General features: G+C 46.9%; 1 protein-coding gene and 1 pseudogene across 5 annotated transcripts in view; one reads left to right on the top strand and one right to left on the bottom strand.

The window, feature by feature from the left end:
• GGA2 (golgi associated, gamma adaptin ear containing, ARF binding protein 2) overlaps positions 1-23,435 on the bottom strand; it is a 49,113-nt gene that overhangs the window by 12,326 nt on the left and 13,352 nt on the right. For 4 of the 5 annotated variants that reach the window (XM_070413682.1, XM_070413683.1, XM_070413684.1 and 1 more), the window contains exons 5-14: positions 22,424-22,547; positions 21,368-21,471; positions 19,077-19,157; positions 18,444-18,581; positions 14,784-14,865; positions 8,324-8,449; positions 7,476-7,595; positions 7,157-7,185; positions 6,695-6,825; positions 4,841-4,998 (exon numbers count right to left, since the gene is read on the bottom strand). In XM_070413682.1, the coding sequence (XP_070269783.1) occupies positions 4,841-4,998; positions 6,695-6,825; positions 7,157-7,185; positions 7,476-7,595; positions 8,324-8,449; positions 14,784-14,865; positions 18,444-18,581; positions 19,077-19,157; positions 21,368-21,471; positions 22,424-22,547 (1,093 nt within the window). The remainder of the gene's footprint in view (positions 1-4,840; positions 4,999-6,694; positions 6,826-7,156; positions 7,186-7,475; positions 7,596-8,323; positions 8,450-14,783; positions 14,866-18,443; positions 18,582-19,076; positions 19,158-21,367; positions 21,472-22,423; positions 22,548-23,435) is intronic. The other variant, XM_070413685.1, reaches the window with a different exon arrangement.
• Positions 20,574-21,011, top strand: LOC139009390 (large ribosomal subunit protein uL15-like; annotated as a pseudogene).

Here is a 23,435-nt window from a genome sequence, read left to right as displayed (position 1 = left end):
CTTAAAAGCAGCAAGAGAAAGAGGCTCAATTACCTACAAGGGAATACCCATACGACTGTCAGCTGATTTCTCAACAGAAACTTTGCAGGCCAGAAGGGAATGGCAAGAAATATTCAAAGTGCTGAATACCAAGAACCTACAACCAAGATTACTTTATCCAGCAAAGCTATCATTCAGAATTGAAGGTCAGATAAAGAGCTTCACAGATAAGGAAAAGCTAAAGGAGTTCATCACCGCCAAACCAGTATTATATGAAATGCTGAAAGGTATCCTTTAAGAAGAGGAAGAAGAAGAAAAAGGTAAAGATACAAATTATGAACAACAAACATGCATCTATCAACAAATGAATCTAAGAATCAAGTGAATAAATAACCTGATGTACAGAATGAACTGGTGATTATAATAGAATCAGGGACATAGAAAGGGAATAGACTGACTATTCTTGGGGGAAAAAGGGGTGTGGGAGATGCGGGAAGTGACTGGACAAAAATCATGCACCTATGGATGAACACAGTGGGTGGGGAGTGAGGGTGAAGGGTGGGGTGGGAGCTGGAAGGAGGGGAGTTATGGGGGGAAAAAAGAGGAACAAATGTAATAATCTGAACAATAAAGATTTAATTTAAAAAAAAAAAAAAAAAACAAATACTCAGATAGTACAAACTAGTAATTCAAGCAAAGTGGTATAAAACAAAGCATGCAGAACAGATCCAAATGTGAGAACTTAATATGTTAAGAACATATATTCAGTAAATGGCAGACACCTGGCTAATGATCTAGAAAAAAAATTTAATGAATCCTTGTCTCATGCCAACCATCACTTATCAAAATGCAAATATAAAAATATGGTTCAAAAGCTCTGGCCCATGTGGCTCAGTTGGTTAAGTGTCGGCCCATGCACCAAAAGGTCACCAGTTCGATTCCAGTCAAGGCACATGCCCAGGTTGTGGGCTCAATCCCTAGTAAGGGGCGTATAGGAGGCAGCTAGTCAATGTTTCTCTCTCACATCAATGTTTCTCTCTCTCTCTCTCTCTCTCTCTAAAATATCAATAAAAGAATTTTTGAAAATACAGTTAAAAAAAATCCTATATAATAAAAGCCCAGCGACCAAACAGCGGAACAACAGGAACAATCGAAACAACCAAAACGACCGGTTGACCAGCTGCTATGACACACACTGACCACCAGGGGGCAGACAATCAACGCAGGAGCTGCCCCCTGGTGGTCAGTGTGCTACCACAGTGGGAGCGCTGCTCAGCTGACCAGGATGAGTGGCTGCTCCCACTGCGAATCCCGGGCAGACGGGCAGGAAACCCGGCTGCAATCTTCACCTCCTCGCCCCGGGCTCCTCCTCCTTGCTCCCTGCAGCCTCCTCCGGATGCCCACAGACTGTGCAGCACCGCCACCACCAGGCTCACAGAGCTGACTCCGGAGGCTGAGAGGCGGGTTCGTGGCCGCTGTGGAACTGAGGCCTACTCCACCACCTCTCAGTACTATTGTCCCTGGGCCCGGCCCTGACCTGGTCCAGTTCCTGGAGGGGCGAGTGCTCTGGCTCCGTGGAAGATGCTGGACCAGGGAGCAGCCACTCAGAGGGCAGGTCCACAGTCGCTCAGCTAACCAGGATGAGCAGCACTCCTACATCAGGCCGATCCCCACAGGCCATGCCCCCCACCAGTGCACGAATCCCATGCACCGGGCCTCTAGTATTTAATAATGAAACTGCCAAAGATTCAAAAGAATGAGAATACCTATAAGGGATCGTGGTTGAGTATGGAGTTAAGGCAACCTTTCTAGAAGGGAGCTTTGGCAATGCAGATTAAAAATGTTTAAATATCTACACCCAGGTTTCTACATTTATTTATTATTTATTTATTCATTTATTTATTTATCAATCCTCACCCAAGGATATTTTTCCATTGATTTTTAGGGGGAGAGGAAGACAGAGGGAAAGACAGAGAGAAATATCGATGTGAGAGAGACACATGGATTGGATGCCTCCTACATGAGACCCAACCAGGGCCTGGGCTGGGGAGGAGCCTGCAACCAAGGTATGTGCCCTTGACCGGGACCCATTGAGCCAAACCAGCTAGGGCCAGCATTTCTACTTTTAAGAATATATCCAGCATGGAGGGACCTGGAGAATATTATGCTAAGTCAGTCAGAGAAAGACAATTACCACATGATCTCACTCACATGTGGAATCTAATTGACAAAATAAACTGATGAACAGAGAAGATCCAGAGACATGGAAACATAGAGCAGAGTGTGGAATCTCAGAGGAAAGACGGGAGGGTGGGTGGATGTGAGGTCATCAACCAAAGACCTGGTAGGTATATACAGCCTGGGGCAGGGGAAGAGGGGCAGTGGCGGGCTGTAAGGGGTCATTGGGGGGAAAAAGCGGACATATGCAATACTTTGAAAAATGAAGATTTAAAAAATAATAAATAAAAATAAAAAATAAATGCAATGAAATTTAAAATAAATAAATAAAAACACACACATAAATTTTTTTTTTAAAAAAAGAATATATCCAATTGAGCCCTGGCCAGTGTTCTCAGTGGTTAGATTATCAGCTCACACACTCAAGGGTGGTGGGTTTGAGTACCGGTCAAGAGCATGAACCTAGTTGGGGTGCATATGGGAGGCAACCAATTGATGTTTCTTACATCAATGTTTCTCTCTCTCTCCTTCCCACTCTCAAAAAATAAAAAATAAAAATCAATGGAAAAAATATGCTGAGGTGAGGATTAACAACAAAGAAGAATATATCCAATTGAAATAACCAGGGAAGTTTTTTAAAAAAATAGGTGCCCAGGCCCCTAGGCCCTGGCCAGGTAGCTCAATTGATTAGAGCATCATCTCAATATGCCAAGGTCAGGGCACATCCAAGAATCAACCAATGAATGCATAAATAAGTGGACAGTAAGTTGATGTCTCTCTCTCTCTCTCTCTCTCTCTCTCAAGTCAATTTTTTAAAAATTTAAAAAATAACAAAATTATAACATAGGTGTCCAAAGATGTTCACTGTAGCACTGTTTTAAACTGGAAACACATTATCCTTTAGAAAGGAGCAGAACAGGCCCGGCCTATGTGGTTGAGCATCCACCTATGAGCCAGGAGGTTATGGCTCAATTCCCAGTCAGGGCACATGCCCGAGTTGCAGGCTTGAGTCCCAGGAGGCAGCGTGCAGGAGGCAGCCTATTGATGAATCTCTCTCATCACTGACGCTTGTATCTCCTCTCCCTTTCCCTTCTTCTCTGAAATCAATAAAATATTTTTTTAAAAAGGAATTAAATAAATGAGTTATGGTACATCTGTATGATGTATGAATTCATTTTTAAAAAGCCAGGTTCTGGAGAACAATTAAGAGCATGAAAAAATGCTATTGCTTATAATAATAAATAAAGCAGGATTAAAACACTATATATATTATGGTGCTAATTTTAAAAAAAATGTGTGTGTATATATGTATATATATGTATGTGTGTAATTTGAGTTATGAGCTCCGTCAAGGAACGAATTAAACTCGTAAGTCAAGGCCCCACTGTATGTATGTATGCAACCAAGGTATGTGTATATATATACACATATATATACACACACACACACACACACACACGGATAAAACAAGAAAATACATTAAGATTTTAACAAAACTTCCATTTCTGGGTGATAATGGTACAGATGATTTTAATTTTCTGGTTTATTCTATCTTTTCTAAAACTTCTATATTGAAAATATGTTTTTGTTTTTAATTTTTTTTACTTTGTTTTGTAATAATTTGAGTTTTTTTAATTGAGTTTTTTAGAGAGGGAGGGAGAGGGAGAGAAGGAGAGAAAGAAATAAACATCGCTTTGTTGTTTCACTTATTTATGCATTCAGTGGTTGATTCTTGTACCTGCCCTGACTGATGGTTCGAACCCACAACCTTGGCAGATCAGGACTATGTTCTAACCAACTGAGCTACCTGGCCAGGACATAATAATTTCAGATTTATAAAAAGTGGTAAAGCTAACTAAAAATTCCCATATACCTTTCACTCAGCTTGCTCAAATGTTAATGTTTTATAAAACCACAGTACAATTATCAAAACCAGGCCACTAACATTGAAAATAGATTGTTTTTAAATCAAAATTTAACAAAGTAACTGTGCAAAGGGCCCCCAGTGCTCACTGACTGTGTAACTCCTCTGCCTGGTTCCAGGGCTCTCTGCAGGCTGACCTCACCACAGCCACAGCAGGGCCTATGCCTGAGAAGAGGACCAGGCCTCAGATCTAAAGCTCAGCGGTTTCCTGCTCACATACTAGTGCTGCCCACAGGCAGTCACCTTACTTAGTGGGCCTGCAGTTTCCTTTGTAAGTGGGTAAAGATATTAATCTACTTCCCTGCCTTACAGAGCAGCGGTTGCCAACCTTTCGGACCTCGCAGACCACCAGTAGTCCGCAGACCACCAGTTGGCGACCGCTGTTAGAGGATCCCTAGAGGAAGAAAATCACCAACCAATTCCTTCATTTCCTTCTCATTCCAACTCTTCTGAATTATTTCAAGCCACAGTGAACATTCCCTTCTTGATTCCAAATGAATGAACATCAAGTCCCTAAGCAGACTCAATCCCCCTAGTTCTGTTTTTTGGGGGTTTTTTCAATCCCCCTAGTTTTTAAATTCCACTGGCCAATCCACCCCAAGACAGAGAAATCATTAAGGAAAATATTAGCTAAGAGATGTGAAACCACCTCCTTATCCTCTGCCCTGAGGCAAAACCTCTACCACTCACTTCTCAGGGAATAAAGCTGGGCATCTAATAGAAGGAAAGAAAGAAGAAAAAAGGTGAAACTACACTTACTGGGCTTAACAGACTCCAAAGGGACAAACACTTGAGCCAGAGGTGTATTCTGAGAAGAGGAAGACGAAGCCAATGGGCCAGCCTCCCAGGACCAACCTGGAGAGGACTTAGTCCCTGGTGGCACTTCCTTGGGGATATTTTTCTGTGGAATATAATTCCTGCAAAGAAATAAAAAAATATATCTCAAGACAAGCAAGAATTCCAGGAATCTGTGGCTAGGCTTTCTGAAGAACAAGATAAGAGAGGGGAAAAAAGAAAAAAATACATATACGTATATGTGAATATGTGTGTGTGTTTTAGAGGTATGGGACTATTTTTTTTACACTTTATTGATTTCAGAGAGGAATAAAGAGGGAGAGATAGAAACATCAATGATGAGAGAGAATCATGGATTGGCTGCCTCCTGCATACCCCCCACTGGGGTTCGCAACCCCGGACATGTGCCCTGACCTCCTGGTTCATAGGTGGATGCTCAACCTCTGAGCCACACCAGCTGGGGCAGAGGTATGTGACTTTAGATAAGTAATTTAACCTAGGCCTCAGTTCTCTGAGGGTTGTTAAAATTAAATGAGCAAATGTCTGAAGAGCACTCAGTGGAATGTGTGACATAATGAGGATCCAATAAACTATTAATAAAGTAACCAATGTGGCTATCAGGCAGCCTGACCACAGGCAGCTCAGCCAGGCTGTTTCCCACATGTGATACCCAGCGGGACGGAAGCCAGGAAGATGGTCACAGATTCAGGCACCACTTCATTCACACTTCTTTAGGATTTTGTCCATTTGCAACACAAACTGAAAACATTTTGGAAAACTGAAGCCCAGACAGAAGTAAACCATCAAAATAAGAATGACTGGCCCCTGTGGAGTGATGAGAGAACTGGGAAGAAGCCCCGCCCACACATCCCTGCCACCAGAGACCAATGGTCTCTCTCCACCAGGGTCATGGCACTCAGGCTGCTGAGAGAAGGCAAACTGCTAATATTTCCAGAGGCAAAGGGGCAGGGTCTCGGGAAATGTGTTCACATTCATAGCTCAGAGCGCCTCTGCTTGAGGAAACCTGTACTATAACCACTGCCCCAAGTGCCTCCAAACTGGAAGCTATGGAAAGATCCACAAGAGGGAAATGATTAAATGCACATATATGAGCATATATGAATCATATAACTATTTATATAAACTGACATGCACTCATATCAAAGATATGATGTGATATGAAAAAATCCACATTGGAGTACAGTTTATAAATTATGACCCCCATTTGTGTAAAAATAAGTGACAATTAACACATTACTACATGTATAGAAAGAAAGCGAAGAAGGAGCATTCAACATTGTCTTTAGGAGTTGATATTTGGGACTTTCTATATTAACTATTTCTCTAGTGATCAAATTTTACTTAATTTCAAATCTATAATAATAAAAGCATAATATGTAATTAGACTGGACGTCCTTCCGGACGACCTTCCAGACAAGCCTGGGTCCAGGGTACCTGCTGGTGGCTGGAGGGAGGCCCAGGTCCTGGTGCAGAGGGAAGCCGGTGTCGGCAGCCGGGGGAAGGAAGGCCTACTCTTGCACAAATTTCATGCATCGGGCCTCTAGTTATATAATAATCAGAAAAAACAACCCTCAACCTACACACAACAAAAACATCGTTAATACTGCTGTTGCTGCTTAAACAAACCCTCTACAGAGACCTTGGCCAAGGGTGTCCTTTCCTCACTTGGGATGGGAGTAAAAGGAGGGGAGGGAAGCAAAGAAGCCTCCGCAGAGCGATGTCTCTGCCTGTCTTCAAGGGTCACCCCAGCCCTCATGCAAAGAGCCTTCGTCTCCCTCCCCTGCCCACACGACTCACAGGGCGCCCGAAGAAGGCTGTGGGGAGAGGAGGTCCAGCACACTCCTCTCTGCTGATGGGCTCTGAACACCGCCACCTGGCAGTGTGCCTGCAGGATTCCTCTTTTCCTTACAGCAACTCTGCCCGGCAACCTGCCAAACCAGGAAGAGCTAAGATGAGGCCAGGGTATGAATGACCACTAGCCACGGTGACACGCGGCACAGCTCTCCTGACCCACCAAAGCTACTGCGCACCGGGCTGATTTCACTGCCTGAGGCAGGAGGGCAAGAGCAGAGCCCAGGCACTACCGAAGAGGATCAGCACGAGGAGACGAGGACGTGTGCCCTGTGGGGCTGCCAAATACAGCAGACCGAGGAAGAGGCTTTGGCCTCCAAGTCTACAGCACCCCAAGCTACAGTAGCCCCTCCCCTAAGCAGCTTTGTCCCTCCACTCCCCTGCGGGCCCTGGGAAGAGCTTCCTTACCTTGCTGGTAACTGGAACATCACTGATTCCTACAAGGGAGGAACAGAGGGAGATGCACACCATCACTCATCCCAACAGGAGGGAGAGCGGCACCATGTCCACCCTTTCCTGGGCACTTAGCAAGCCCAAAGCAAAGAACCCACAGGCATTCACCACACCCACGGTGAACCTGAGACTAAGTGCCAAGAGGACCGCTCTGAGCTTCCCAGTATACCCACTTCCCTCTAAAAACAGGCACATTCCCCCCAAGGGGACCCAGCCTACTCACTCCCCAGGGAGCCGGGACCATTCTTGCCTGCTCCCCAAACCACCCCCTCACCTAAGGCTGCCAGGTCCTGATGAAGCAGAGACGGTGCCCCAGGCCCAGCCTGCTCAGACTCACTGTCCAGCTCCAAGTCGATCAGGCAGCTCCTCGGGCAGGCTGCTGGACTCTGCAAGACTTGAGAACGGATTGAGAGGCTCTTCAGTCAGAGCGAGAGCAAGGTCTCCACTTAAAGCCAGCTTCCCTCGGGCCTCCCCCCAGTCAAGACATCACAGCATCCCACCCTCAATACCCCCAGCACTTTCCACCGCAAGTGGAGGGCTTCGCAGAGAGCCTGCGTGGGGCCTGGAATGAGGAGCCAGAGGACTGCCTTCCCGCCAGCAGCCAGTCCTCCTCTGCTGGTCCATTCAGCCTGGACACAGCCAGCTGGCTTTGCCAGCTCAGAACCCCTCCGAGGTGCCTGACCACAGCCAACCAGAAACACCTGCAGGGCTGGATAAACATGCACACCCCTCGCCTAGCCCTAAGCAATCCTGACTCAGAAAGCCAAGGCCAGGGACCTAAGAATTTGCATTTTAACCAGAGTCCAGATGACTCTGATGCAGCGAGCTAGCATCAGGAACCACTCAAGATCATTTTTTGGTCTCCAGTTCCCATAAGCAAGCACGCATTAGAAAAGCAGTCTACACCTGGGCGCAATCAGCCATCTGCTTCTGTGTCTAGCCAAAGCTGGGGTCCAGCCTGCCAGCCAGTCCATCACGGCATATGCGACAGTTCTCACAGGAAAGGGAGAGGGAGAGTTTTCTCATTTCCACGCCATAACCCAGGATATTCTGCAGATCATCTCTTTCCTGGGATTGAGGCTGCTCCAAGCAGCAGGTACAGAGAGGCTCTCTGCACATTACCTCTGGAGTCAGGTGTGTCTCCTGCTGTGCTGGTCACTGTGTTCCCAAAGATGACACGGCCCTCCATCACCTGTTTGTACAACAGAACTCCCTGGGTGAGGAGGTCGTTTGCCTGGAGAATCTCCGCTGGAGAATGAGAGAAAAATCAGAGTCCCCAGGTTTGGCTACCAATAACCACAGTCTTTTTTTCCCTAAATATATTTCTTTATTGATTACAGAGAGAAAAAGGAGAGGGAGAGAGAGATAGCCATATCAGTGATGAGTCCTAGCCAATTTGACTCAATGGATAGAGCATCGGCCTATGAACTGAAGGGTTCCGAGTTCAATTCCTGTCAAGGACACATGCCCAGGTTGCGGGCTCCATCCCCAGTAGGGGGCGTGCAGGAGGCAGCCGATCAATGATTCTCTATCATCATTGATGTTTCAATCTCTCTTCCTCCCTGAAATCAATCCTATATAATAAAAGGCTAATATGCAAATCGAATAAACGGTGGAATGACCGGCCGCTATGACATGCACTGACCACCAGGGGCAGAAACTCAACGCATGAGCTGCCCCCTGGTGGTTAGTGCGTTCCCAAAGGGGAGCACCGCTCAGCCAGAAGCCCTGAGCCGGGCTCAAGGCTGGCGAGCATAGCGGCGTGGCGGGAGCTTCTCCTAAGGATGTCTCCGTGGGGAGCGGGCCTAAGCCAGCAGTTGGACATCTCCCAAGGGCTCCCGGACTGCGAGAGGGCGCAGGCTGGGCTGAGGGGGAACCGACCCCCGCCCCCCCCCACCCCCGCCGCCAGTGCACAAATTGTGTGCACCAGGCCTCTAGTAAAAAAATATTTTTTTAAAAAAAAGAAAAATCAGAGATGAGAGAGAATCATTGATCAGCTGCCTCCTGCACATCCCACACTGAGGATGTGTAGGATCAAGCCTGCAACCCAGGCATGTGCCCTAACCAGGAATTGAACTGTGATCTCCTGGTTCATAGGTCCACACTCAACCACTGACCTATGCTGGCCAGGCTGTAGTCCTTTTTAAGACATTCCACAAGGTAGATGTCCCATGGCTCTGCCAGATGGGGTGTTATCCCTGTCTCTCCTGATCATGTGACCAGGCCCCTCTATCAGATCCAGTCACTTAATCCCTGAACCCCTACATTTCCATTCTCATGACAGAGGAGGAACCAAATTTTTTCTTTTTTAAATTAAATCTTTATTATTCAGATTATTACAGTTGTTCCTCTTTTTCCCCCCATAGCTCCCCTCCACCCGGATCCCACCCCCCCCCTCCGCCCCCACCCTCCCCCCCACTGTCCTCATCCATAGGTGCACGATTTTTGTCCAGTCTCTTCCCGCATCCCTCACACCCCTTTCCCCCGCAAGAATAGTCAGTCCACTCCCTTTCTATGCCCCTGATTCTATTATAATCACCAGTTTATTCTGTTCATCAGATTATTTATTCACTTGATTTTTAGATTCACTTGTTGATAGATGTGTATTTGTTGTTCATAGTTTGTATCTTTACCTTTTTCTTCTTCTTCCTCTTCTTAAAGGATACCTTTCAGCATTTCATATAATACTGGTTTAGTGGTAATGAACTCCTTTAGCTTTTTCTTATCTGTGAAGCTCTTTATCTGACCTTCAATTCTGAATGATAGCTTTGCTGGATAAAGTAATCTTGGTTATAGGTTCTTGGTATTCATCACTTTGAATATTTCTTGCCACTCCCTTCTGGCCTGCAAAGTTTCTGTTGAGAAATCAGCTGACAGTCGTATGGGTACTCCCTTGTAGGTAACTGACTGTCTTTCTCTTGCTGCTTTTAAGATTCTCTCTTTGTCTTTTGCTCTTGGCATTTTAATTATGATGTGTCTTGGTGTGGTCCTCTTTGGATTCCTTTTCTTTGGGGTTCTCTGCGCTTCCTGGACTTGTAAGTCTATTTCTTTCACCAGGTAGGGGAAGTTTTCTGTCATTATTTCTTCAAATAGGTTTTCAATATCTTGCTCTCTCTCCTCTTCTGGCACCCCTATAATTCTGATGTTGGTACGCTTGAAGCTGTCCCAGAGGCTCCTTACACTATCTTCGTATTTTTGGATTCTTTTTTGATTTTGCTTTTCAGGTTGGGTGTTTTTTGCTTCTTTGTATTTCAAATCTTTGACTTGATTCTTGCAATCCTCTAGTCTGCTGTTGGGAGTCTGTATAATATTCTTTATTTCAGTCAGTGTATGCTTAATTTCTAGTTGGTACTTTTTCATAACCTCGAGGGTCTCACTAGATTTCTTGAGGGTCTCATTAAGTTTATCGGCAGTTTCTAGAAAATTCTTGAAAAACCTTAAAAGTGTGGTTTTGAACTCTATATCCAGTAGTTTGCTTTCCTCCATTTCTGTCATTTGTGTCCTGTTTCTTTGTCTCCGCATTTTTTTATGCTTCGCTGTGTCGATAGAGTGGCTTTCTGTGCTAGGTGTCCTATAGGGCCCAGTGGCTCAGCCTCCCCAATTACCTGAGGTGGACACACTTGGTACATCCCTTTGTGGGCTTTGTGCACAGTCTTGTTGTAGTTAAGCCTTGATTGTTGTAGGTAACACTGGGAGGGATTGACCTCCAGGCCAATTGGCTGTGAGAATCAGCTGTGTCTACGGTGGGAGAACTTCTGTGCTGGAGACACCCCTCCAGGACAAGACTTGCTTCAATGGGACTTTGGTGCTCACTGAGTCTGCCCCCTGAGTGTGTCCCTTATGGATCCGAGGAGCTGCAATCTGGAGGGTCCCACTCTGACCACCGGGCACAATGGCTCCTGGATCTCTAAGGAGGTGCTAATCTAGCCTCTGCCTGAAGCTATCCAGCTGGAGCCAGCTGTGATGCAATGCAAGCTGCCCTGGGGCCTTGGGCCAGCTGCAGTTTGTTAGGTAATTATCAGATTGCAAAGGGCCAGGCCTTTCATATGCAAAAGCCTCCATGCATGGCTTGGGCGGGGCGGGTCCCAGGGGATCAATAGGGCAGAGTGAGCAGTTATGGCTGCTCTCAGTCCTGCCCTCAGTGGTCCTGCCTCTCAGTGTCCCGGCAATCGCTGCAAGCACCCCCAAGAGAAAGCTGCCCTCGAGTCCCGACCGATGCCAAACTGTCCAGTTTCTCCCGTATGAGTCTGGGTCCCCAGAGACTCGCCCAGAACTGGAGCTCAGAGCTTGAGACTCCCTCCCGATTGAAAAAGACAACTGTGTCCTCAGCGGCCAGCCCTCTCCACATGTGCCTCTGTACCTCTGTATTTTACTTCTGCACCGCACCTCCTCTGAGTCTCGGTATGCTTTTCTCTTTCCCTCTGGTTGTAGAATTTCCACTCAGCCAGCTTTCCTGTGATTCTGGATGATGTCCGTTCCGTCTTTTAGTTGTATTTTTGAAGTGGCTGTGCAAGGCAGCAATCTCTGGTGTTTACCTATGCCGCCATCTTGGTTTCTCTTCCCTCCTCCCAATTTTTTCACTTTCTATGCCTGTTCTGTCCAACACGATAGCCAACTGCTGAAATATGACTCCATCAACTAAGGAACTAAAACTTTATTTTAATTAATCTAAAATTAAAACAGAAAGCTGTTTTATCAATGTGAATGCGAATACTAAAAGAATTTTTTGGTACTTTATTCAGTTAGTAAAAAGCTTTTAAGTATGTAGGGAACCAACTGTTATATGAATCTCCCCTTTTAAAATCTAAATATAGATCAAGTATTCCTGATGAAAATTTAATGTCCAAATTAAAATGTCCTGAAAGCGTAAAATACATCCAGATTTCAAAAACTACATGAGCCTCTCATTGTCTGGTTTACCTGTAAAAAATCGCTCCCAGGAGAGACAGACAGGAGAGCACAGGGCCAGGGGCCATGGAGGCTAAAGTGCCAGAAGGTTACCTCCCAGAAGGGACCCCCCATTGCTTCCTGCCAACAACCAGACACTACGGGCCTCTTGAACACCACCTATGAAGTATTCTTGTTCCCCCTGGCCCGACCCAGTTGAACCTGAATCTGATGAAACCCCCTGATCCCACTGATAAGGAATCTCAGGAATAGAGACTCATGCTAAACACCATGAGGGATGCCATCAGAAAACTGAGACCAAAAGAAACTCTGCAAGTCAAAGGACAAATTTTTCACTCAAAAAATAAGGACAGCCCTACCTGGTTTGGCTCAGTGGATAGAGCGTCGGCCTGCGGACTAAAGGTCCCAGGTTCGATCCCGATCAAGGGCATGTACCTGGGTTGTGGGCACATCCCCAGTAGGAGATGTGCAGGAGGCGGCTGATCGATGTTTCTCTCTCATCGATGTTTCTAACTTTCTATCCCTCTCCCTTCCTCTCTATAAAAAATCAATAAAATATATTTTTTTAAAAAATGAAAACAACATATTTAAAAAATATATATAGCCCTAACCCAGTGGTTCTCAATCTTCTGGCCCTTTAAAAACAGTTCCTCATGTTGTGACCCAACCATAAAATTATTTTCATTGCTACTTCATAACTGTAATGTTGCTACTGTTATGAATCGTAATGTAAATATCTGATATGCAGGATGGTCTTAGGCGACCCCTGTGAAAGGGTCGTTCGATCGCCAAAGGGGTCGCAACCCACAGATTGAGAACCGCTGCCCTAACCGGTTTGGCTCAGTGGATAGAGCGTCGGCCTGCAGACTGAAAGGTCCCAGGTTCGATTCCGGTCAAGGGCATGTACCTTGGTTGTGGGCACATCCCCAGTTGGGGGTGTGCAGAAGGCAGCTGATCGATGTTTCTCTCTCATCAATGTTTCTGTCTATCCCTCTCCCTTCCTCTCTATAAAAAATCAATAAAAAATATTTTTAAAAAAATACATATATATATATATATATATATATATATATATATATATATATTTCAACCAATTTCAAAGTATGGTTTTTCTTTTGAGTCTGGTTTAGAACAAACTATTTAAAAAGGAGCGGGGCAAACAGTACCAAGAAGTACTTAAAGAGGGAAACGCCAGAGAACTCTGAACACTGACTGGATATTTAATTACTTTGAAATGTTTGGAATTTGCTTCAAAATAGAATGGGGGGTGGAGGGAAAGAGTGCTACAGAAGAAACAAAATGGAAAGACTGGTCACAAGTTGGTCATTGTCAGTAGAAGAGTACATAGGATTTATTCTACTATTCCCCTTTCTGATGTGTTTGGGGAGTTTCAATAAAAAACAAATTTTTAAAATAGGGGTTTTTTTTTAATTGATTTTAGAGAGGAAGGGAGTCAGGGATAGAAACATTAATGATGAGAGAAAATCATTGATTGGCTGCCTCCTGCATGTCCCCTACTGGGGACTGAGTCCACAACCCAGACATGTGCTCTTGACCAGAATCAAACCCAGGACCTTTCAGTCTATAGGCCAATGCTCTATCCACTGAACCAAACCAGCTAGGGCTAAAATGTTTTGGATTTTTTATTGATTTCAGAGAGAGGAAAGGAGAGGGAGAGAGAGATAGAAACATCAATGATAAGAGAAAATCATTGATCAGCTACCTCCTGCACACACACCCCCTCCCCCCATGGGATCAAGCCTGCAACCTGGACATGTGCCCTGACCAGGAATAGAACCGTGACCTCCTGGTTCATGAATCGACACTCAACCACTGAGCCATACTAGCTGGGCAAACAAAGTGTTGTGTTTTTGTTTGTTTGTTTCCAGAATGGATTGATTTTTTTTCTTTCTTTCTTTATTGATTAAGGTATTATATATGTGTCCTTACCCCCCCCCCAGTCCCCCCCCCAAAAATGTTTTAATACCCATGTTCGGGTACTAAAATTCTCCATTCTCCTGCCCTAGCCCATGTGGCTCAGTTGTTTGGAGCACCATCCTGTACATCAAAAGGTTGCACAGTTTAATTCCTGGTCAGAGCACATACCTAGGTTGCAGGTTCGATCCCCAGTCGCGGGGAGTACATGTAGGAAGGCAATGCAGTGATGTTTCTCACTCACACTGATGTTTCTCTCTCTCCCCCCCACACTTTCCCTCTCTCTAAAATCAATAAGCATGTCCTTGGGTGAGGATTAAAAAAATTGCTCCGCTCTCCCTACAACTAACTCCTTAGGTTACCTGTCCAGCCCCTGAAGGCACCCAGTTTGGGGGAACCTCCAACATGACCACTGGCAGCCACTGCTGGGCCTCTGTGGGACGTCCAGTCTTTCTTCAGGCCACCAGCACTATCTACTTTTTCTTCTCTCACCCTCACAACCCAATCTACATGGTAAATTTCCTCTTTCCATGCTTTCAGACCAAATGCTGATTTCTTGCTCAAGACTAGATTCTTCTAGAAATCAGTTCTAAGTCAAACTAGGTCATGCCCTTCCTGAGCCCATCACCATAAACCCGAAAGTCCATTCTCCCTGTTCTGGCACCCCAGAGGCACGACAGGAAGGAGCACGCCTGCTCGCACCTGGGCTGCTGCCTGTGCCGAGAGAAAGAGCCGTTACCTAGTGCGTCGTCATCGTCCACAGTGTCACTCGCCAGCCGGAACAGGGTGGGCCGCAGCTTCTCACACCTCTCATACACAACCTGGGAAACAGAGCTCCGCTCACCACACACCCAGGGCCAGGGAGTGCGTAAGCATGGGCAGAGCCGGGCCCCAGGAGCTCTCCTCCATCAGCCCCAAATTCATGACTGCAGGTTTGAAGTGACAGGGCAGTTACAGTTTCAGAAACAGTCTGGACTACAATTGTATAAGAATTTTTAAAATAATAGTGAAAAAGGTGATAAGACCTTAGGTCAACCCTGGCCGGGCAGCTCAGTTGGTTAGAGTGTCATCCTAATACACCAAGGTTGCAGGTTCACCACCAACCGGTCAGGACACATACAAGAATCAACCAGTGAATACGTAAGTAAGTGGAACAAATCGGTGTTTCTCACTCTCTCCTCCTTCCTCTCTCCCAAATCCATCAATAATGTTTTTTTAAAGACTTTAGCTCGGAAAGAAACTACTATGTCAGTGTACAACATACTCTTCTTCAAGCTCCCTTCCCCTGCTTCCCCAAGAACAGCTTGCAATGAATGACCCCCCCATGGAAGCCTGTGGAGACTTCCCATCCAACTGCTGTCGGGGCCAGTATTCTCTTTAGAGCAACATTCCCATGATTCCCACCATAGGTTCTCCAGAACTAAACCTCACCCCCTCACCCTACACCCAACACCACGTGGGAAAGCTCATCTCCGTCATCGCAGGGAGAGTGCTCCAGACCAGCGGTCGCCAACCTTTCGGACCTCATGGACTACCAGTTGGCGACCGCTGCTCCAGACCACTTCACCGTCCACACACTGCTGAGGAGCACAGAGCTTCTGCACACCTCAAGCTCCCTCCCTGCACGGGAGCTCCATTAACACTCCAGCCCTCTCCGGGCGCTGAGGAAACAGCCCATCCAACAGGCGAGTCCGGGAGAGGAAGCAGAAGGAGCCCCTTCCTTCAGCTGTGCTCTGGAGTGTGACCTGCCTCTACGGAAGCCCACAATTGCATCTGCTCCTACCTGCTCTAAGTGTTAAAGAAGGAACCCCTGTGGGAAGGACAGTGGTGAGCCAGCAACATCTTAGGTGGCAGGTAAACCTGCCCGGTTCTAGGGTTCAGTATCAGCAAGCCACTGGCCGGTACTTACTTGCTACATTTTCCAACATCAGCTTTATCCATTATAAAGATTAACTTTTGGCCGAAACTGGTTTGGCTCAGTGGATAGAGCATCGGCCTACGGACTGCAGGGTCCCAGGTTCGATTCCGGTCAAGGGCATGTACCTGGGTTGCAGGCACATCCCCAGTGGGAGATGTGCAGGAGGCAGCTGATCGATGTTTCTCTCTCATCGATGTTTCTAACTGTCTATCTCTCTCCCTTCCTCTCTGTAAAAAATCAATAAAATATATTTAAAAAGAAAAAAAAAAAAAAGATGAACTTTTGTTTCCAGCTGCGTTTCTCCTACCTCGTAACTGGTTATTATCTTGGCTGGGGGAAAATTGCCCTATTTTTTAAATCATTTTTAAAAAGTATGTTTTTATTGATTTGAGAGCAAGAGGGGAAGGAAGAGGGAGAAATAGAGAAACATCAATTTGGCTGATATCTGCACACCCCAACTGGGGATCGAACACAAAACCCAGGCATGTGCCTGACGGGGGAATAAAATCTCTGACCTTTTGGTACATGGGATGATGGACAACCCACCAAGCCACACCAGCCAGGGCAAAACTGTTCTACTTAAAAGCCCAACATGCCAACCCTCCTGAGGGATTCTGGTACAGCCAAGGCAGGTTAGTAAAAACTAGGAAAATTCCCTGGCAAGGGCGATGAGGAAACTGAGACAAATGGCTGAACAAACGGCCAGCAGGACTGCACAATTAACAGCCAGCTGATAAAGGACAAAACCCTGTCCTCCCACACAAAGAGACCTAAGAGCAGGTGGTTTAAATCACCACAGTCAGGGATCCAGTTAGATCCAGACTAATGCAAGATGGAGGAAAAATGGACCAGGAAAGTGGCCCCAGACTCCATTACATGCCCATTTTAATACATCAGCATACTAACTGTCACACCTGGAAATCCAATGAGCATTCTGTTGGCCCTCCCCTGGGCCCTCCCCTATAACTCCCACCTGTAGAAAACAGACACAACCTCCAGACAAAGAACACCAGCTTGCGCTCTTGTTTGAGCACCCCCACACCTCCTTCCTCAGGCACCTCTTTCCTTAGGCGTGTGCTTCTGCTTTCTTTATTCTAAGCTCTAAGGGTCCCCACAAGACTTGCAACCAGGAAGCAGTGGGCAGCAGCAGCTCATCCCAGGCTAACCCTGAACCTGTCTCTAAGGGCCCTTCCTTTGCCTCACTGTCCTAATCTTTTAATAAACTTTTGCTTCACCTGAACTCGTGTCTTGAATTTTTTCCTGCACAAGTCAAGAACCTGGAGGTTGCCTGACACGTGAAAGGGACAGGGCCAGCCCCAGTCACACAACCTCCCCATGGGAGATCGGCTTTGGAGTGTCTGCCTGGCTCAAGCCCCTAACCCTTCTGAGTCCAGTCCCCTCCCGCCACAGCGTAAGACCAGCACATTTTTCTCTATAACTCTGCCCAATCCCAGTCACAGCTGATTGACCCAGGTAGACACATGAGCCACACTGGCCAAGTAGATTTTTCTCTCAGGAATTTGGTGTTGGGAAAGACTAGTTTGTTTCTGCTAGCTTTGTGAAATGGAAGGGCGGGGAGACTATGTGAAGGATCTGCCCTATACAGAGAAGTATAAGAAGCCAGAATGCAGAAAATGATGGATGTAGCCTGTGAGGGAAGCAGAAAGCAGTGCTCTGGAGAGACTAAGAATGGCTGACTCAGACATTCCCACCATCCCCTGCCTGGCTACACCAAGTGGTGGTGTGTCTTAGGTATGACACCAGAGCATCATCAACAAAAGAAAAACAGACACAAACTGAACTTCCAAATTAAAAGCTTTTGCCCTGGCCAGTGTGGCTCAGTTGGTTGGGTGTTGTCCTGTGCACTGAAAGGTTGCTGACAGTTCGATTCCCGGTCAGGGCACATGTCTGGGTTGCTGGCTCCATCCCTGATAGGAGGCATGCAGGAGGCAGTTGATCAATGTTTCACTCTCATATTGATCAGAGTTTCTCTTTCCCTTTCTCTCTCTCTAAAAAGCAATTTTTTTAAATCTTTAAAAAAAATTAAAAACCTTTTGCTTCAAACGACAATCAAGACAGTTAAAAGATAACCCACAGAGTATATCCAGAATCTATAAAGAATTCTTCATTGTGCCCTAGCTGGGTGGCTCAAGTAGCTGGAGTGTTGTCCTATGTATCAAACGGTTGAGGGTTCGATTCCCAGTCAGGGCACATGCCTAAGTTGTGGGTTTGATCCCTGGTAAGGGTGCGTGCAGGAGGCAATCGACTGATGTTTCTCTCTCTCTAAAAAAATCAATAAAAACATATCCTCTGGTGAGAATAAAATAAAAAAGAATTCTTGATCTTAACAATGGCTGCACAGATGGACACACATCAACACGCAGCAAATACGCTGTAAAGAGGTGCAATTTCTAGTATGTCAGTTACATTTAGCTACTCCTGAACTGTTCCCTTCCTTTCTTTGCGATTAGAGAAGAGTACCTGCAGGGCCTCCTGGTCTGGTGGAGCCTGTCCCGGCCTGCGATACCTGCTCAGCATTTCCTGCAGCACCTTCACGTGGCTCCGCACTTCCTCCACGGCACTGACTCTCTTGGATACCTTCTCTGACTTCTCTTGCTCCTTTGGGAGAGAGGATGGCAGTGAGGAAGCAGAAGGCCTGGATAAAGCCTGAACAGGGGTTGGAAGGGGCAGTGCACGGGGGAGAGATCAGGCAAGTCATGAAACGGATGGAGGGAGTGCTTGCTCGGCAGTGAGGAAAGTCCTCCAAGCCCAGGATTCCTGGGGAAGACAATGCAGCGGGGGCCTGGCGAGCCACTACTTTGTACCACCAGCATTAACTCTCTGAAAAACAGATTCCCAAACTGGATCTGTCCACACAATACCAGCCACTGGGACAAAACTGGTGTCTGTGAAACACTTTGTGCTCCTGGACGGAAGTAATTAGAAAGCATATAGCATGACCCCTGCTTCCAGTCACCACCTGCGACTTCAGGGAGCACATGGCTGTTCCCCAGCTCAAAGTAGGGTAATCCCTCCCCCAGAGAGCTGTGCACACACACACTGTGCAGCCCTGTCCAAGGCTGGTTCTGCAGGATGCGGTGGGAAAATGCCTACCTCCTTGACCAAACTCTTGATCAGCCGATTCGCAGCCTGCAGATCCTCAGGGTGGCTGCTCTTCAGAAGCCTTGTCAGAAGCTGCAGGTGAACAAGAAGAGTAGGTTGAACTATTCCCCATGCTGTCAAATGTGTGGCATCAGCAATAGAAGAGCTAACACTAATAGGAGCTTTACATTTCACATGCATTATCTGAGCAAATCTGTGCGATCATGCAGCCATGTAAGTACTACCACTATCTCCACAGACCACTGCTTTCAGTGCGGTAGGGTGGAGGATGATAGCCCCCAGAAGACACTTGGCAAAGTCGGGAGACACGCTGGTTGTCACAATTGGGGATGCTACTGGATCTAGTGGGGGAGGCCAGGGATGCTGTAAACATCCTACAGTGCACAGGCAGCCCCAACAAGAAAACTAGCTTGCCCAAAGGTCAAAAGTGTCGAGTTGTCCTGGACCATGGATTCTACGATGCGGCAGCCCTTGGCGATCTTGTTTGCTTTATTCCCAATGCCCAGCAGAACACCTGGCACATAGGAGTCACTCAATCTTTGGTGGATGGAGGGCAGAAAAGATGAGGCTACTAAGCCCAGAGAGTGTAAGCAGCTCTCTCGGGTTTCTTTCTCAGAAGTCCAAGCCCTAACTCCTCCCTTGCTCCTTCCCCGCTCTGCAATGTTAGACACCAGCAGAGAGGAGCCAGGGAGCACAGAGCAGCCCTGCTCGTCTGCCTCCAGGATGCCATGCCCCTGAGAATCTGGTCCAGGGAAGGAAGGCACAGCTGGAAGGCCATGGGTACCAGAGAGACACACATATGGCCTGGCGCTCTCCTGGTACTGCACTTACCGGACCTGTGAGGGACCAAGACCAGGAACGACCCAAAGCACCAACACCACTGATGCGCTGGGCAGTGGTTCCCAACCTTCTTTTGGCCACGCCCCACCTAAGCATCTCTTAAATCCAGATACTCCCCCGTGGTATATAATTCTCATTATTCAAAAAGTGCACTCCTATTCACGTGGAGGAAGCCTAAACGGCCATTATCTTGGTCTAAACAAGCTTCCAAAGAACATGGCACCCATGAAAGAGAAAAATAAAAGAACAAAAGGACAGCTGAAGTACTGAGGAAGAAATCACTCAGAAATTGTTAAAAAGAAAATATATGAAGTGATATGAAAAAATAGCAAATAAAGTTTCAAAACATGTAATAGAGAATTGATGCATAAATATGTCACAATATGTATTTATATACTGCATATGAGGACCCTAGAACCATAAGAAGTGCACAATTTCACTGTTAATAACTCATTCTCGAATTGCCCCCCTTAAAAATCAAATTGCCCCCCTGTGGGGCATGTGCCCACATTGGGAACCACTGCTCTAGGGTAACCCAGGGGCTTGGCCTGGGTTTTGACCACCTCCTTCCCCTTACTGATGTCTGAAGATTCTTGGAGGCAGTAGTAGAAGGAAAATGGGTAGGTCTTTTGCGTCTTGGCCACCAACATGCCATCCAGACTGAAGAAGACCCGGAAACTTCAGGGCCACATGAGCCACGGCCACGGCCACATTGGCAAGCACAGGAAGCACAGGGGGCCGAGGTAATGCTGGCAGCTTGCATCATCACAGGATCAACTTCGACCAGTATCACCCAGGCTACTTTGGGAAAGTGGGTATGAGACATTACCACTTAAAGGGGAACCAGAGCTTCTGCCCAATTGTCAGCCTCGATAAACTGTGGGCCCTGGTCAGTGAGCAGACATGGGGAAATGCTGTCAAGAGCAAGACTGGAGCTGCTCCTTCACGATGTGGTGCGATCGGCTACTACAAAGTTCTGGGGAAGGGAAAGCTCCAAAGCAGCCTGTCATCATGAAGGCCCAGTTCTTCAGCAGAAGAGCTGAGAAGATGAAGGGTGTTGGTGGGGCCTGTGTCCTGGTGGCTTGAAGCTACATAGAAGGAAGTTCATTAAAATGTCCACAAGTTTTTTAAAACAAAGGGGGGGGGGGGGGCAGGGGAGGAAAATGCCAGGCTTACTGGCACTAAAAAGACCTAAGCCAACATACGACAGGTTATTTCCATATGACTGACCATCTGCACCACAGAAAACACCCAACCCTTATGCTACCTCACTCGTAAAAACCTGCTCCAGAGAGAACTCACATCAGGGCCAACCACATGTTCTCCCACACTTTGGTTCAGGGCTCAGAAGACATTCCAGGGGACATTTGAAGGGAGCCCCTACAAGAAGGGGTCTGGTCAGATTCCAGGTAGGCCACCAAGGTCAGAGAAGAGCTCCTTACCTTTGACTTTTCTTCATCAGCATCAAAGATGGAGCTCCTGGGCCAGGGAGAAGGTGGGGGCAAGATTTTATCCACTGGTAGTTTAGGGTCTTGCTTTACGATTCCTGAAACATGCAATTCATCAAGTGAAGATACTGATACGGGTACCCACTGACTTCATCAGGATCCCGTATAAACCCCGGTTCCTGATGCCCAGACAGGCAACATTGTCAACGGCCTTCAAAGATACATCCAGGGTACAATCTGCATCCTCCCTCCAGAGCACCGAAGGAACCAGCACCAAGACATCAGGGCCGACCAAGTCAGAGCAGAACCAGAGCCTATGGTTAGCAGCCTACAGAGTCTATGCTATAAAAATACTGATCATTTTATTCAGGTACATACCTCCCAGGGCCCAAAAGCTACAGCAGGATCCCTGACACTCCTAAAGTCATTGAGTCCATGTGACGGGAAAATAGCCCATCCCAAACCCAGGTCCTTCCTCTACAGAGCCCAGGGGAAGGGAGCATGGATTCCCAGTGCCACACAGGACACAGCATACAAACTCACAGAGAATACAGAAGCTTGGGGGGAACAGGCTGTCCTCCTCCCCGGGTGTCAGTGTCTGGGTCTCTATCTCCAACACCAGGGACACAGTGCCTGCCTCAGACTGAGGCCTAGTCAGAGCAGAGATGACGACACTAACAAGCAACAGTGGTCTATCTCCTGCCAGGAAAGGCAAGGGCGCAAAACCGTCTCTGGGGTACTGAGGACGACCTCAGCTAAGAGCAGCAGACACTGAGAAAAGCTCTAGCAAACCAGCCCATACCCTCACCACAAGCTAACCCTGGAGGAACCTGAAGTCTGCTACAGTGAGGACAAGCCCAGCAACAACAATCTCAAACCAGCTAGCTCCTGCCACCAGCAGGAGAGGTTTGCCCACTGCTAGACAGTGAAAATTACTTGTCTCGGTTTCCACTGTACAGTTTTCACCAACAAAGCACAAAGCACTCAAAACAGCAAAAAGGAACAAGTGCTGTGAAAAAGGGAACACAGAGCAAATAATGGAAATCAGACCTTGTTTCTTCAGCATCTGATAAGCATCTCGGATCTTAATGTCTTCTGGAAACCAGACTGTCCAGCTGAAGAGGATTTCGATGACTCTTCCTTTAACCTTTTCTGTGGTCCAGGACCCTAGGTACTGAAAGCAATTAGGAAGGAGAATTACAGAGCTGGCGGAGATGCTGCTAACGCCGGAGCGGAGAACTGCCCCAGGTTGAGAGCTGAAGCTCAGCCAGAAGTCAAATCACCTGGGACAAGGAACTAAAATTAAAACCCACCATATATTGGCCTAGGTTAGAGCCACTGGAGACACTCATTGTTTGACTGGGGCAGGTGAGGAATAATAAAGAACATGTTTGTTCTTTGTCTCCAGTTCTGGCACAGAGTTTCAAAAACCCTTGGAAGTTTTTGAGTGATAGGAATCTTTGTTACTTACAACGAGCCCCCTTGGACCAGACCTGAGTTTAAGCTAACCTCAGGGTGGGAATTCATTTCAAGGGAGAGGCTGACTATGCAACAAGGCCAACCATGTGATCAGAGGGTTGGAACTTTCAGCCTCATTTGAACCCAATAGGGGAGAGGGGCTGGAGAGTGAGTCCAATCACCCAGCCAATAATTTAATCCATTGTGCCTTCATACGAGAACTCTGAGTAAAGCTGGAACAAGGCCCACCAAGCTCCCTGACTGAACACATGGATGTGCTGAAGGGTGGTGGGCTGGGCGCCATAAGGAAAGGCACACAAGCTCTTGCTCCTCTCTCCCCAAGACCCTGGCCATGTCTCCCCTCCATTTGTCTCCTTTATAACCACAGTAAGTACAGTGCTTTCCTGTAGTGAATATGGAACCTTGTAGAGGTGGTCTGAGAAGTCCAACTCTGTAGTTGGTCAGGCAGAAGAACAGACTCATGGCTGGTGTCTAAATTAGGCATCATCTAAGTATCATGAAGTCCTGATCACGTAGGCTCTGCACTAACTCTGGGTAGTGTCAGAACTGAACTGAATTAAACTGTAGGACACACAGTTGGTAT

This window comes from Myotis yumanensis, unplaced genomic scaffold, assembly GCF_028538775.1.
Source record: "Myotis yumanensis isolate MYYU_CA2020_CCGP unplaced genomic scaffold, mMyoYum1.0.hap1 SCAF_4, whole genome shotgun sequence".
Taxonomy (NCBI): Eukaryota; Metazoa; Chordata; class Mammalia; order Chiroptera; family Vespertilionidae; genus Myotis; species Myotis yumanensis.
This window is presented reverse-complemented; position numbering and strand designations above follow the sequence as displayed.